The 13,149-nt window shown below is 43.3% G+C and overlaps 1 protein-coding gene across 1 annotated transcript; it reads left to right on the forward strand.

Moving 5' to 3' along the window:
• Positions 1–3,490: 3,490 nt before the first annotated feature.
• CD7 (CD7 molecule) lies at positions 3,491–11,879 on the forward strand. The gene is made up of 4 exons (XM_075169836.1): positions 3,491–4,780; positions 5,039–5,386; positions 6,778–6,887; positions 8,520–11,879. The coding sequence occupies exons 1-4, from the start codon at positions 4,768–4,770 to the stop codon at positions 8,628–8,630; spliced, it is 582 nt and encodes a 193-aa protein (XP_075025937.1). The 5' UTR covers positions 3,491–4,767; the 3' UTR covers positions 8,631–11,879.
• The last annotated feature ends 1,270 nt before the right edge of the window (positions 11,880–13,149 follow it).

Raw genomic sequence — 13,149 nt, forward strand, 5'->3', positions numbered from 1 at the left:
TACTAAGCAGTCTGATTCTCCAAATGCTTTTTAATGATTTTTTTTGTTTTGTGTTATTATACTCATCACAATAAAACATTAGCTTAAAAACTGGCTATTCATTGGTAACCCTGTGTTGATCGTATTGTTATTTGGTATGTCAATCTTCTTTACAAAGCATCACCACCACATGATTCCTAAACTCAAAATCCAGTATTATTGTCATGATTCACTTCTTAAATATTGCAAAAGCAAAGGCGGGGAGTAAGAGATGTCTTCTGGCATCTGCTTCTGTATCCAGTAGTGAGCCTTTGTAGGGCTAATGGAAAGCTCATTTTGCAACCTACCTGAACTCTGTTTTCTTTACAATAATTGGTGACATTTCTAAGCTTTCAAGCATTCAAGAAACTCTTTGGGAACACCCCCTTTCCCTATGTATTCACACAGAGAATAGGGCCTGCAAGAAGAGTTTTTCATCATATCAGGGAGGGAGCAGGAGCTACATGTGAACTGTAGCTGAGATTCTCTTTTGCTGGTGGTTAGCAGCTCTTCTGTACTGCAGACGCTACAGAATGTGTTACTAGATGTGAAGCCAGGAGGCACATGGGAGGTACACACCATGCTGTTGCTTGGAAATTATGCACATTGTCATTGCCAGCATGCAGATCAAGCCTGTAGTTTTGTGAGCAGCGTTTGTATAATAATTTAAGGTTTACCTGAAGTAATGGAGCATCTCTCATTTACTTGCTCCTTACAAAGCCATGACTTTTGCATTTGCAGCCACCAACCAGGCAGCCTGCTAAGCCAGTGAGAACTGGCTGAATTGATCGTACCAAGTGCCTACGTTTCCAGTAAGGCCTCAACAGGGAGATAATTGCCTGGCTTTGGCACTGTGAAGAGCAACTTTGAGCCTACCTGTTCTCAGCTGACTGTAAAGGGAAGGCATAGAGACTTTCTAATCCTGCCCTCAGGACTGGGGGTTGTTCAGTAGTAGGAAACTGTGGGCGTTTTAAGCGTGAAGTCAAAACCAAGGTGCACCTCTCAAGAGAAATCTCTCTTCCCCCTCTCTGTCACGTTTGTTGTGATACTAAGGGAAAAGAAGCACGTTGCTGACTTTTTTTAGTAGATAGCTGATGTAGCTGGAAGAAAACAGGCCAACTTGTGGCATACAACCCTTTCTTCAGATCTTTAACTTATCGGTCAGATAACAGAGAACAACTAAAAAGACCTTTGAAAAATGCTGTGGATATCATGTCTCCCAACTGCATCTCTATTTCTTCTGCTTCTCCCGTGCTTCCCTGGCCAGAATGGTACGTACAACATAGACGCTCTTACATTTCACAAGTTTCAAGATTTTCTTTCCTTCCCCCACTCTTAGTCTATTGTCTCCAGCAGGTTCCTGGCAAATTCACCATTAGCAAAACCAGGTGGAACTTTGAAAAACATTCTCTGAAATTATAGAATAAGTTTTTAGAAAAAAATGAAAAATTACTGTGATCAGAACTTTTTTTTCTACACAGCAGTCACTCTGTAGAAAGAGTGGAAGTTGTTTTCCCAGTAATTCAACATGAACTGTATCTGTATTGTTAAGGTTGACAGGAGGAGGCCACTACTGGATAGAAATGAATATTGATATTTACTAGGGACATAATTATTGAAGGTGTAATAAAAACTTACTAGAAATATCCGTTGCTGAATATTGTTGTAGCTATCAAGAGTACAAGCTGGAGGCACACTTGGGGAAAACAGTGTAAATCTCTGAGGAGAACTGGCTGAGGAAAAAGATGTCTCCAAAGAGTCAGCCCTGTTTTCCCCCATGACCATTGACAATAACTGGAAAGGACGGTGACTTGAGAAAAAAATTATCCATAAATCAGCATGTCTGAAAGGAATATGCAGTGAAACTGGTGAGAATATTTATTTTGAGTGTCTTTGCCATTCTTTAGTTAGTGGTTGTTGAGGAGTCAATACTGATTTCTGCACATATAGTTTAACTCTTGAAGTTCTACCCTGATCTTTTGGAGAAAACAATTGATGGGCTGCGGCTGCTTGTCATTAGCTGCGTGGGTTCTTAGATCCTGTAAGTGTGGGTCAGCTTAGAAGTATTGATTTTAGGCTGATGGAGATGAACTTCCTGGGTTTTCCTTCCCCGCTTGTAAAGGCTGTGCGCTCTGCGCTTCTCCAGCCTTCTCCATCACCCCATTTCTCTGCTGCTTTGGAAGGTAATTGCTGACAACTCTTGGGTTGCCTTAGTTCCTTCTCTAAGCGTTGTAGGAGGAATGTCCTTGTGTCTGGTCAGGTTAGGTTGACCTACTGTATCTAAATGCCCATGATCTGGTCTTTCTGTGTTTGACTTCTGTGTTTGTTCCCTTATTAAAATAAATTGTCTTAAGTATGTAGGAATCCTTAATTTGCTTGTCAACACTGAATAATTCTACCTTTTCTATACTATGTTTGCCCTAGATATGCAATGCTCTATATTTAGTTTTTCTTCCCTTGCTTTTAATGAAATTTCTTTTAGGTGTTTCACATTTAATTCCTCTGTTCCTCGCTATTCGTTGCCTAAGTACTTACTGTTCAGTTTCTTTTGATATTGAGGTCATTAGAGAACTCAAAGGATCTTCTTATATATTTTTATACCTTTGTTTCTTAGTATAGGCTGGAGTTGTACCTTCTGCAGTTCTCTTCCTAATAGGCTACATTATCCAGGTTCCTGATGTTGCTAAAGCCTCCTATCTAAAAAAAAAAAAAAAAAAAAGTGTAATTTTCTTCCATTCTCTGCCATTTTTTGATATCTTTGAATTCCAGATTTAGATCCTCAACCAGCTCCAATTATTGGGCTGAGTTTAGTGAAGCTTGTATTTTGAGAACAATAGGATCATACTGAGAATCTACAGGGCAGACTAAATTTTTTGCATGAGCGACAGAAGCCACTTTTTTGCCAAGGCCTTTTAAGCTTTAGGGAGATGTTGAGTTGCACAGGTCAATGGGCACGAAAGGCACTATAGGTTTCAGGGCAGTCAAGAGATGATATATACAGGATAGCAAGACTAAGGTCCAGTCTCACAGAGTGATTCTGTTGATGGAGTAGTTGTTCTTGAAAACTACTTCGATATTAGTAGATCAAGAAGAATTCTGATATTATAATTTCAATTGCATTTCTTATTTTTAGGTGGAGAAAATGAACAGTCAGCAGACATTATCAGTGTTTGGGAAGGAGACTCCATCAGTATAACTTGCTCGATGAAAGATTCAGAAAATGAAGTGGGAACGTACTTGAGAACTAGCATACACCCGGTCAATGTGGTATATGTTTCCAAGCAGAATGTTTCATTTATCTTTCCTGCTTTGGCTAATCGCACCAAGTATTCAAAGGAAGGAAGGAATCTCAGGATAACTCTACACAATGTACAGGAATCTGATTCCAATATCTACCTATGCACTAACTGTATTAAAAACAAAGGCTGTCACAAAAATGGGACGACAACCATAGTAGTGGTGAAAGGTATTGAAATTCCGTCTTTTATGTCATGAATTAATAATTACAGATGTGATTCTATAATTCTATGATATATATTTTAAATCAAAGATTGGAAGAAAGCATAATGGGAGGGAGAGTCTGACAGAACTTTACCCATGTCTGCTCAGGTAATGTACTGATTTGAAGAAAAGTGTGGGTCTGTTCCCTGAAAAGATGAAGAAAACATATTAGAAAGAACAATACCAAAAAAAAAACCCTAGAACATCAATTCATGACTCATTTAATCCTAGTTACAGGTTTTCAGATGAGTCATAGGTTGCTGCAGCAGTTTGGAAACAGTGAGGACCCGTAGCTCTTTCCAAAACAATCAGTCAAATCTTTATGAATAACTAGCAAAGGAATGAGCCTTTTTTTGGTAGTGGTTTTTGCAAATCTCTTTTGTTTTTACTATTCCATCTTAAATGACAAATTGATAATAATTGGGAAGCTAGGCAGGGTTTGCAAGTTGGGCATCAGTGGATAAAGGGATGTGGGTTTCTCTCTTCTTAACAAACAGTTGATGAATGGGCACAAGTGCTCCTTTTGGCAGTCGTTTCTGGTTAGGGGAAGAATTTTTCTGTCTTTTTATTTTCTTTTTCTTCCTTTATTTTTTTTTCCACTAGAAGAGGGTTGAGTCCACAATATTCTTTGGCAGCTTATTCCTCTGCATATTTACCCTTCTGATGAGACCATCTAACCTGAAACATCTTTACCAAAAAGTGTAGGGTTTTCTTCCTTTCCTGTCCCCAAGGCATGCAAAACCTAATTGATTGCTGGGTCAGTAATAATAATTTATATCTATGAAGACTTATCATGTCCTTCCTTAGGCTTCTCTTGTCAAACTTCTTGACTGTGTTTTCTCAAATGAATTCCATCTTGTTGATTATGTACTGTTTCTCCAAATTATTTTATTAAATTATCTTATATCTCTTTTTAATTCTGATCCTCTTCTCTAAAATGCTTACAACCTTCCCAGAATTATCTTTTGTACAAATGTGATAAATTCGGCCTTCATTCCCTCATCCACGTTAACGATAATGTCAAAAGGAACAGGGCCTGTGCTCAGAGAAACCCAGTGAAATGTCTTCCCAGCTGGACAGCAAGCTGTTAGTAACTACTTTTTGAAGACCATTTTCAACATTGATGGCACCCACACTGTATGATTTCATCCAGACCAATAGTCTCCAGATCTTTCTATGGCTTAATCTCACTTGAGAAAGCAGGCAATGATCCATGTCTCAAGGGCAAGCTGATGAAGAGTTCAGTATATGTATTTTTTAGGTAGGTGGAGACCCTTTACAACTAGGTAAACCTGTTTGGTCAGTCCTACTTTCAGATCCTGGGGCAGGGAAACATGCCAAGGTGTACTGACATATATCGTTCTTCTCAAGGCACGCATAAAGGTAGGCTTTAAAAAAAAAATCATTTAATCTAAATTTTCTGTGGTCTGTGCTTTCTGTCTTTGACCTCTGTATTTGCTCCCTAATGAAAATACGCTGTGTTAAGTATGTGGTAGCCATTAATCTCTCTTGTTTTTAGCAAAAACCAGTGGAGTTGTTGAGCAGTCACCACGCTATGTCAATCCTCAGCAAGGCCAGTCTATCAACATCACCTGTGCACTGAAAAGCTCACATGAAGATGAAGGGTTCTTCTTGCTCAAGACTCACGTGCAACCTGAAAGGGTGTTGTATGTTTCAAGTCAGAATGCTTCAACTATTTTTCCTGCTTTTGCTAATCGCTTGGAGTATTCAAAGCAGGAAAAGAAAATAGTTATAACTTTGCACAACCTACGGAAAAACGACAGTGATATATATGTGTGTGCTGTGGTAGTGAAAAATTCCTCTTTCCTCTCAGTGAATAGAAGTGGCACCATGATGCTGATTAAAGGTACTATCCTTTTGCTTGTTTAATCATAAATAACTATAGGCATGTTGTAATACAAAAGGTGAACTAAAAGCTTGCAGAACTTCAGTCAGGACAGGTAGAGCACTAATCCATGGCCAGACTTCTTCCAGTGTCTGGGAAAGTTTGGAGAGAGTGCTCAGGCTCCTCTGTGCCCTGTTGTACTAGGACACAGAAACAGGCACTAAGTTTCTACCTGCCTTGTACAACCAGAGGGGAATTATAAAAGAGAAAACTTGTTATAATCCTGCATCTTAAACAAAAAAAACCCCAAAACCCCTCCAAAACCCCAAAAAGTCAAAATCAGACAACAAACAGTTCCTTCAGTGTGTCTGTGAATAATCTGTCAGTTTTAGGAAATGGATCAGTATTTTTAGCATCAGTTCTTTGACCTTAATGTGACATAAATATCTTTTAGAAACCATTCCCTATAGCGAGTCTGCATGTTTAAAAATAGGTTACAATAGGGAGTACAGATCAAGTCCTCAGGCATTTACTTAAAGTATTACAGCTAATAGCAGACATGATCTCACCACCCTTATTATACACTGAGTGCCCTGTGAGCATATGTTCCAGACAGGATTTTTTTGGTTTCTTTTTTTCTGCAGGATGGTGTTGTAACCATTTGCTAAGATGCAGGCAAAACCAGCAATACAGTCCTTGATTTTGATCTTACTGATGCAACTTAACCCTGTGCATTGGGTTTTGATGAAATCTTTGGGCAATTAAAATAAGGTTTACATAGGCCCTGAGAGTTGCAATGGATCTATCTACAGCCTACAAAAAAGACTGTGGTCTCATTCTATGCCGCTACCATAACTGGTGCAACAACTCAGTAATGTGACTTTGGGAAAATGACAGCTGCAAATCCATGCAGCGGGGTGATTACCAGGTATTATGTTATTCAGATCTAGATTAATTGAGGTTTTAGAGAACTGTAGCCCTTTCCGCTAGCACTATTCTGCTCAGCGTATATACTCCAGATCACAGTAGCCTCCTACTTCTGTCTGTACTGCTTGCAGCCTGACAAACCTAGCCATTACAAAATTCCTACATGCTCCTGGCTGAGCCCTCAGTATTGCTGTAATACTGCAGTAAAACACTTTCTGTTTCTGTTATGAGCGTGTGGTCCTACTTCTGATCAGTGGTATGGAAGCTATCGCCTTTGCAGAGTGCTCCTCACTGACCCTTCACATGCCACCTGCAGTCATCGCCAGCCTCTAGAAGAGCACAGGGAATGCCAGTGAGAATACTAATGGGATGACAAATGTGGCTGTGACAAATGTGTCTGATTTCTTGCTGACCAGTAAATAATTTTTTTCATAATAAAAATAGAGTTCTTCTTATTAATAATAATAATATAATTTTACATGCAGAAGTGGAGCAGACAGACTGCAGTAATAGTTCCTGGGGCATCTATACTCTTATCATCATGGTAGCGCTACTGCTTTCTGCGCTGATATGCTGCACCTTGTACCATGTCAGTGTAAGTATGCTGTTACCACGTGTGCTGGTTTTGGCTGGGGTAGAGTTCATTTTCTTCACAGTGGCTGTATGGGGCTGTGCTTTGGATTTGTGCTGAAAACAGCGTTGATAACACAGGGATGTTCTCGTTCCTGCTGAGCAGCACTTACACAGAGTCAAGGCCTCTTCTGCTCCTCACCCCACCCCACCAGCGCGCAGGCTGAGGGGGCACAAGGAGCTGGGAGGGGACACGGCTGGGACAGCTGACCCCAGCTGACCAAAGGGACATCCCATACCATATGGCGTCATGCTCAGCATGTAAAGCCGGGGGAAGGAGAAGGAAGGGGGGATGTTTGGAGTGATGGCGTTTGTCTTCCCAAGTCACCGTTAGGCGTTACGGAGCCCTGCTTTCCTGGAGATGGCTGAGCGCCTGCCTGCCGGTGGGAAGGGGTGAATGAATTCCTTGTTTTGCTTTGCTTGTGCGTGGGGCTTTTGCTTTCCCTATTAAACTGTCTTTATCTCAACCCACGAGTTTCCTCACTTTTACCCTTCTGCTTCTCTCCCCCATCCCAGCGGCAGGGAGTGAGCGAGCGGCTGGGTGGGGCTGAGTGGCTGGCTGGGGTTAAACCATGACACAATGCCAAAGCAAAACTGAATCCAGGTTGAGTGAATATGTGCCTTTGATAAGTTTGTAAATAGTGACTGAGTCAAGCAAGCATTTGGTAAACCTAAGGAATCATGACTTTCTATTGTCTCCTCTTCGCCTTTGTTTAATGTCTCCCAGCTGTAAACTTTTGGCAGTAAACACTGTGTCATCTTATGTTTCTGTGACTCTTAGTAAATGAGTTATTGTTTGCCTTTTGATAACAAACCTCAAGTAAGCCTCGCAGTCAACCACACAGCCATGTATTGTATGTATTTCCCTGAACAGAGTACCTCACTATTCTGTTTTGCTGCTTTTTTTTTATCAATTGGGAATGGAGCTGTATATACTAATCTTGTAATAGATGTAAGAGAATGTGTGGAGGGGGACACAAGGACAACAAAAAGTCATAAAATAGCCTAATGTCTGAAAGTATCTGTAGGAGAACAATTTTGCCCTGTCCTAGGAAAAAAGGTGACCAAGAGATTTTTCCTTTACTGGGATTATTTACATTCATGTTCTGCAGAAAGTGCGCAGAAATTATTTGTCTCTGATAGATCCTTCTGCTCCATAAAGATTACTCAAAATTAACAGTGTGTGATTCACAGGCCCGGCTCCTATCTCATCCCTCTACATACGGCTTTAGTACTGCTAAAAACCAGTAGTATAACATCGTTCTGGCAAAGCCAAGTGGCCCTGTGGGAACTGGTCTCTTGTGTTGTCTCTTGTGTTATCAGTAACAAACTAAGGATAAGCATTATTTATGTTGGGGCCACAGTTACATCCAACTCTTGAAGGAGCTTTTAGTGAAATTACATCAGACTGACAATAGAAATTTAAATAAATAGGTTGACAATTTCCACCTAATCCTCTTAGACCTCATTGGGTTATGAGAGGAATTTTGAAAGTACATTTCCACTTCAAACAGATGGACTCCTGAGATGTAAATTGACCCTTTGGTCAGGGACTTTTCAAGGTCTGTTCTGAATGGCTGTTTGCTTTGTTTTGCAGATGAAGAAGTATTTCCAGAAAAAAAAACCAAATGCAGTATACGAAGATATGTCTTACAGTTCTAGACGTAACACCTTGATCAGAACCAACACTTACCCCATTACTAATTAAGCTTCTACCAGCTGGGACCGTGCGTGGATCCACCATTCCTTTACAGGTCTCTCTGAGAGCTGCCTTAGCAACCTGATGCAGTAGCTGAACTGAAAATACTATCATCTACCTTCTTCAGTGGAAAGAAAAACCTGCCTCGTTTCCACAGCTGTTTCTGCTTTTTTGATCACTTGTGAAATATCTTTTCTTTTTTTTTTTTTTTAATGTATAGAAAATGTAGAGAAATGCAGGTACCTTGCCCATGTGTTTGCACTGCCATGTGGAAAGTAGTATTTTTGGACTATACATTTGGCAAGATGCAACGTATGGCCTCATTTCTTTGATTGATAAATAACCCTTTCAGGGAAAGTGGGATAGATTGAAAGGTCTGGTTCTGAGCTTTGGTAAGTGCTCAGGAAGACCATAACAGGCCTGTTTAATGATATGCAATGGATCCACATATGCATGGATTACAGATCTCTTATGAATCCTTGTGGGTCTGCCCAAGACCTCAGGTAGCTAAAACTACTCAAAAATTGCACCAAAGAAACATCTTCTGACGAGAATTGAGAAAATTTGTGGCAGAGTATATAAGTGAAGTGCTAGATACGTGTGGGCTTACCTATTCAAAGATCAAAGCGGTCCCACAAAAATGCAGTCAAGTCTAGATTTCAAATTACTGCCTTTGTCAGGGATACTGGCATGATTGGTGTGGGTCTTGATGTGGTTGACATGCAAAATGGCTAGACTTGGGGCATGATGGCGTTGTGGGACAGCAGAAATATTTGTGACGTTGTCTCAAACTCCAGATGTCTTAAGGCCTATACAGCAGAATGCATTTCTCTAGGTCAATGAGTCTACTCTGTACAGCACACAGTGCACTGATCTGGGATAAATCCAATGCCTGCATTCTAATCTGGGCACGGGTAAGTCTGATCCAAAATCACTCTTAACAAGGGAATTTATCAAAAACTCACATCAGTCAAGTAGAAATTACATTTGGTCTGGTAATGGCTTAGAACAGGTTGCTATGATGAGCTTAGCTCTCCCCTAGCTGAGGAAGGGCTACAGCTTCCTCCAGGGGTGTTTTGATTTTGCAGAGCTGGGTCCGCTGTGGAAAGTCAACAATCTTGCATGCCCAGAGGAATATCAAATTGCCCTGTTACGAGGCAGGATTGACAGGGTTACTGGGGACAGGCTGAGACTAGAATTTTTCTATATGATGCATTTGTTTAGTTTTTGAGGGATTAGGGCCAGTTTGCCATTGATGAGAGTGAACAGCTGAGCGGAGCCAGGCAGAGGGGATCCTCCCTGGAGGTGAGCTCTGCCGAGGTCTCAGCTCGCCGAGCCAAGCCTGCCACTCAGGAGAGGCCTTTTCCCTTCAAACGTCACTCGTGAAATGCTGTGCACCAGACCCGAGAGAGAAATCTGCTCCCTTGGGTGGCTGGTGGAAGGATGGGTTCACCTTGTCAGCAGAGAGGTGCCTGTCGACCGCAGTCTTCAGAGAGCTGCGCCTCAATAAAATTATGTTTGTGATCAGGGCTTTGTACAGTTGCTCGATATTTTTATATGTGTATTAAAGACTATTTCATGTATCTTGCAAATGAGTGCTAGTTATTGAGTTGACTAGGGTTTCTTTTAGTGTGTTTTTTTTTTTTTTTATAATAGAGTGATTCAAAGGTTTCTTGCAAAATGCAGTATAACTTGCTCCTAACACCACCTCAACAGACAACATAATAACTGTTTTCCACTTTATTTACATAAGCTACATGTGGTTTTTTTTCATTTCAAAACTAATCACTGAAGAAAATACCGAAGAACACTTCAGATTATGTATATTCATGCAATCCTTTCATAGTTGCTAAGATAAAATTCCTGAAGAGCCAAAAATGTCAAATGGAGATGGGTAAGAAACAGATGGCACTGGGGCAGCTTGGCCTGTCCTCCGAACAGCACCTTGCACCCGGTCCTGGGCACTCAGGGCCACAGGGTTCGCTGTGGAGCAGGAGATGTCTAATGTCCCCACGAGCATGGCCCCAGCAGGGTCTCCTGTCCTCTCATGGGGGCCCCATGCCCGCTCTCTCCGCGCCGTGGCTGAGCACAGCCTACGGCCCCTCGCCACTTCCAGCAGGGTCCCCTGTCCTCTCATGGGGGCCCCATGCCCGCTCTCTCCGCGCCGTGGCTGAGCACAGCCTATGTCCCTCGCCACTTGCAGCAGGGTCCCCTGTCCTCTCATGGGGGCCCCATGCCCGCTCTCTCCACGCCGTGGCTGAGCACAGCCTACGTCCCCTCGCCACTTGCAGCAGGCCCCGTTGCTGTGGTAACGGGCGGCCCTGTGGCACCCATGGCGCGGGCAGGCCGCAGGCTGGGCACCCGGGGAGCACTGCCGGCCCCTCTGCCCCCTCGCTGCATGGGGCTTCACCCCGGGAGATGCCCAGGGTCGGGGACAATGCCGCCTGCGTTGGGGTCAGGTGGGCAGCCCTGACTCAGAGAGGACTGGCCCAGAGCAGGCCCTGAGGGATGAAGAAGGCTTTGCAGCCCCTTGCTAAGTTGAGAGGCGCACCTCAGCACCCTCTCCTGCATGCCCCAAAGCCGCTCCCAGAGGACTGTCAGGGTCCTCCCAGGGCCGCTGTTTGGGGAGGAACAGCTTCCCTCGCAGGACGAAACAGGGAGGCCCTCCCACCAGAGCCTGCACGGTGCCTGAAGGCCCGGGGCTGCGCTGACCCACTGCAGGAGGGGCCGACGGGGCAGCCCGCTGCCATGTTGTCACCACAGCGTCCCCTCCTGCTGGGGCAGGCCCGGGCGTGAAGCTACGGCCATGCACGTCCCTGCCTGGGCAAGGCAGCGCTGCCCCTTCGCCGAGCGCAGGGACAGCAGCAAGACCAAGCAGATCGTGTCCAAATGTCCCCCGCCACATTTAGACCATTTTTGCCTTTGTCCCTTGACAAGCCCAGCTCAGGGGTGGATGTAGAGCTGGGGAAGGTGATGTAACAAATTAGATACTGATCTAGGAACTAAAGTGCCCACAGTCGATCACTTTTCGTCACATTTTCATTTTTGAAAAAAGGTGCAGGTTTAGTAGAAAAGGACAATACTCCCAGAGAGAAAATGTATGGAAGTTCAAGATGGCATTTGACATCAGCTTTCTGTAGCAATACTACTGTGCAAACATGACTACAATTGTGAAAAAAAACAAGCTGTGAAAGGAAACAATACTGGAGGTGGTTTCTTTGCCTTGACATAAAAAAAAAAAAAAAAGTAAAACCTAGCCACGGAAAATGACATATAGTGAGACATTTCATGAGTTGTACCTGTGTGGAGGGGTAGAGAACCAACCACAAGATTAACCCAAGCAGTGGTGAATGAACTGCTTGGAGAGAACTGCTGGGTAAATTAGCTGAAGGGTGTCAGAGGAAGGGGTTGGGCATTTGGCTGTTCAAGAGGGTCGGGGAGCTCCTAAGATGCAGTATGGTCTCAGAGCTTCCCTGGAAGGCAGGCAAACTGAATTTTTCATCTCCAGAGTTGAAGACAGAATTGCCCTGGGCTTATCCTGTTGCCTTTGCTGTTTTTCTGTCTCCTGTCCTTGCACTGGGGAGGGACACGATTTTCAAGGAGAGGTGGGAAGCAGGGTATAAGGCTCTGCGACTGGGCCAGGACCCGCAGCAGTGAGAACGGTATCAGGGTATTAGTGAGATCCCCTGCCCCATTTCAGGGGCTAAATGACAGAAACTGCAGCCAGAGCAAAGCAGCCTTGGGTGGGGGAGCAGAACTGCAGCTCTAGTATCAGAGTTTACCGAACAGGGATGGAGAAAGCTGAGCAGCTGAGCAGGGACGGTATGTCAGAAGCAGAGAAAACATGACAGGCAAGGTACGAGCCATGTCAGAAGTGACTCAGGGTGCTAGGTCTATATGGAGTGGCCTGGGCTGAGCTCTCAGGAAGGGGAGGACTCATCAGAACTAATTTTTGGTTATTTGCAAAACTGGAGAGACCAGCCAGCACATATATCTTACCGCTGATGGAGCCCATAAACTCATTAAAATTTAACCGAGAAAAGCATTTTAACCCTTTGACTAAGGCACGTCTGACAAGTACATGCTTGAACTCAGATGCCAAGGAGGTTGATAAGCTGAGTTGAGCCACAAAACATTTTCCAGGAGGACTGTATAGGGATAGAAGTAGGTTCTCCTCTTGTTGTGGCTGCCAGTGACTATCCTGCAAACAAATGCTTATACGCTTCTAGCAGTTTTAAATGCTACATGACATATTTCTACGGCCTACTTTGGTAGAGTTGCCTGGAGTTAGTTTCTTCCACTGCCTGTCACTGGTTGCTGCTTGTGATCATTTCCATCCAATAACTCATGTATGAGACTTTCTGTTATTATTTGGAGGATATGACCAAAATACGTCCAGCACTGCTGGTCTTGGTGAAGACAAGCTAGTGACTGGTGATTTCTCAAGGTCCCTGCGTTAGTGAAAAAAATATTTCCATTTACGGCATACAATCTTTTGTAAGGCATGTTTTGTAACACTCAGCTTGCA

This window comes from Calonectris borealis, chromosome 20 (genome assembly GCF_964195595.1).
Source record: "Calonectris borealis chromosome 20, bCalBor7.hap1.2, whole genome shotgun sequence".
NCBI lineage: Eukaryota > Metazoa > Chordata > Aves > Procellariiformes > Procellariidae > Calonectris > Calonectris borealis.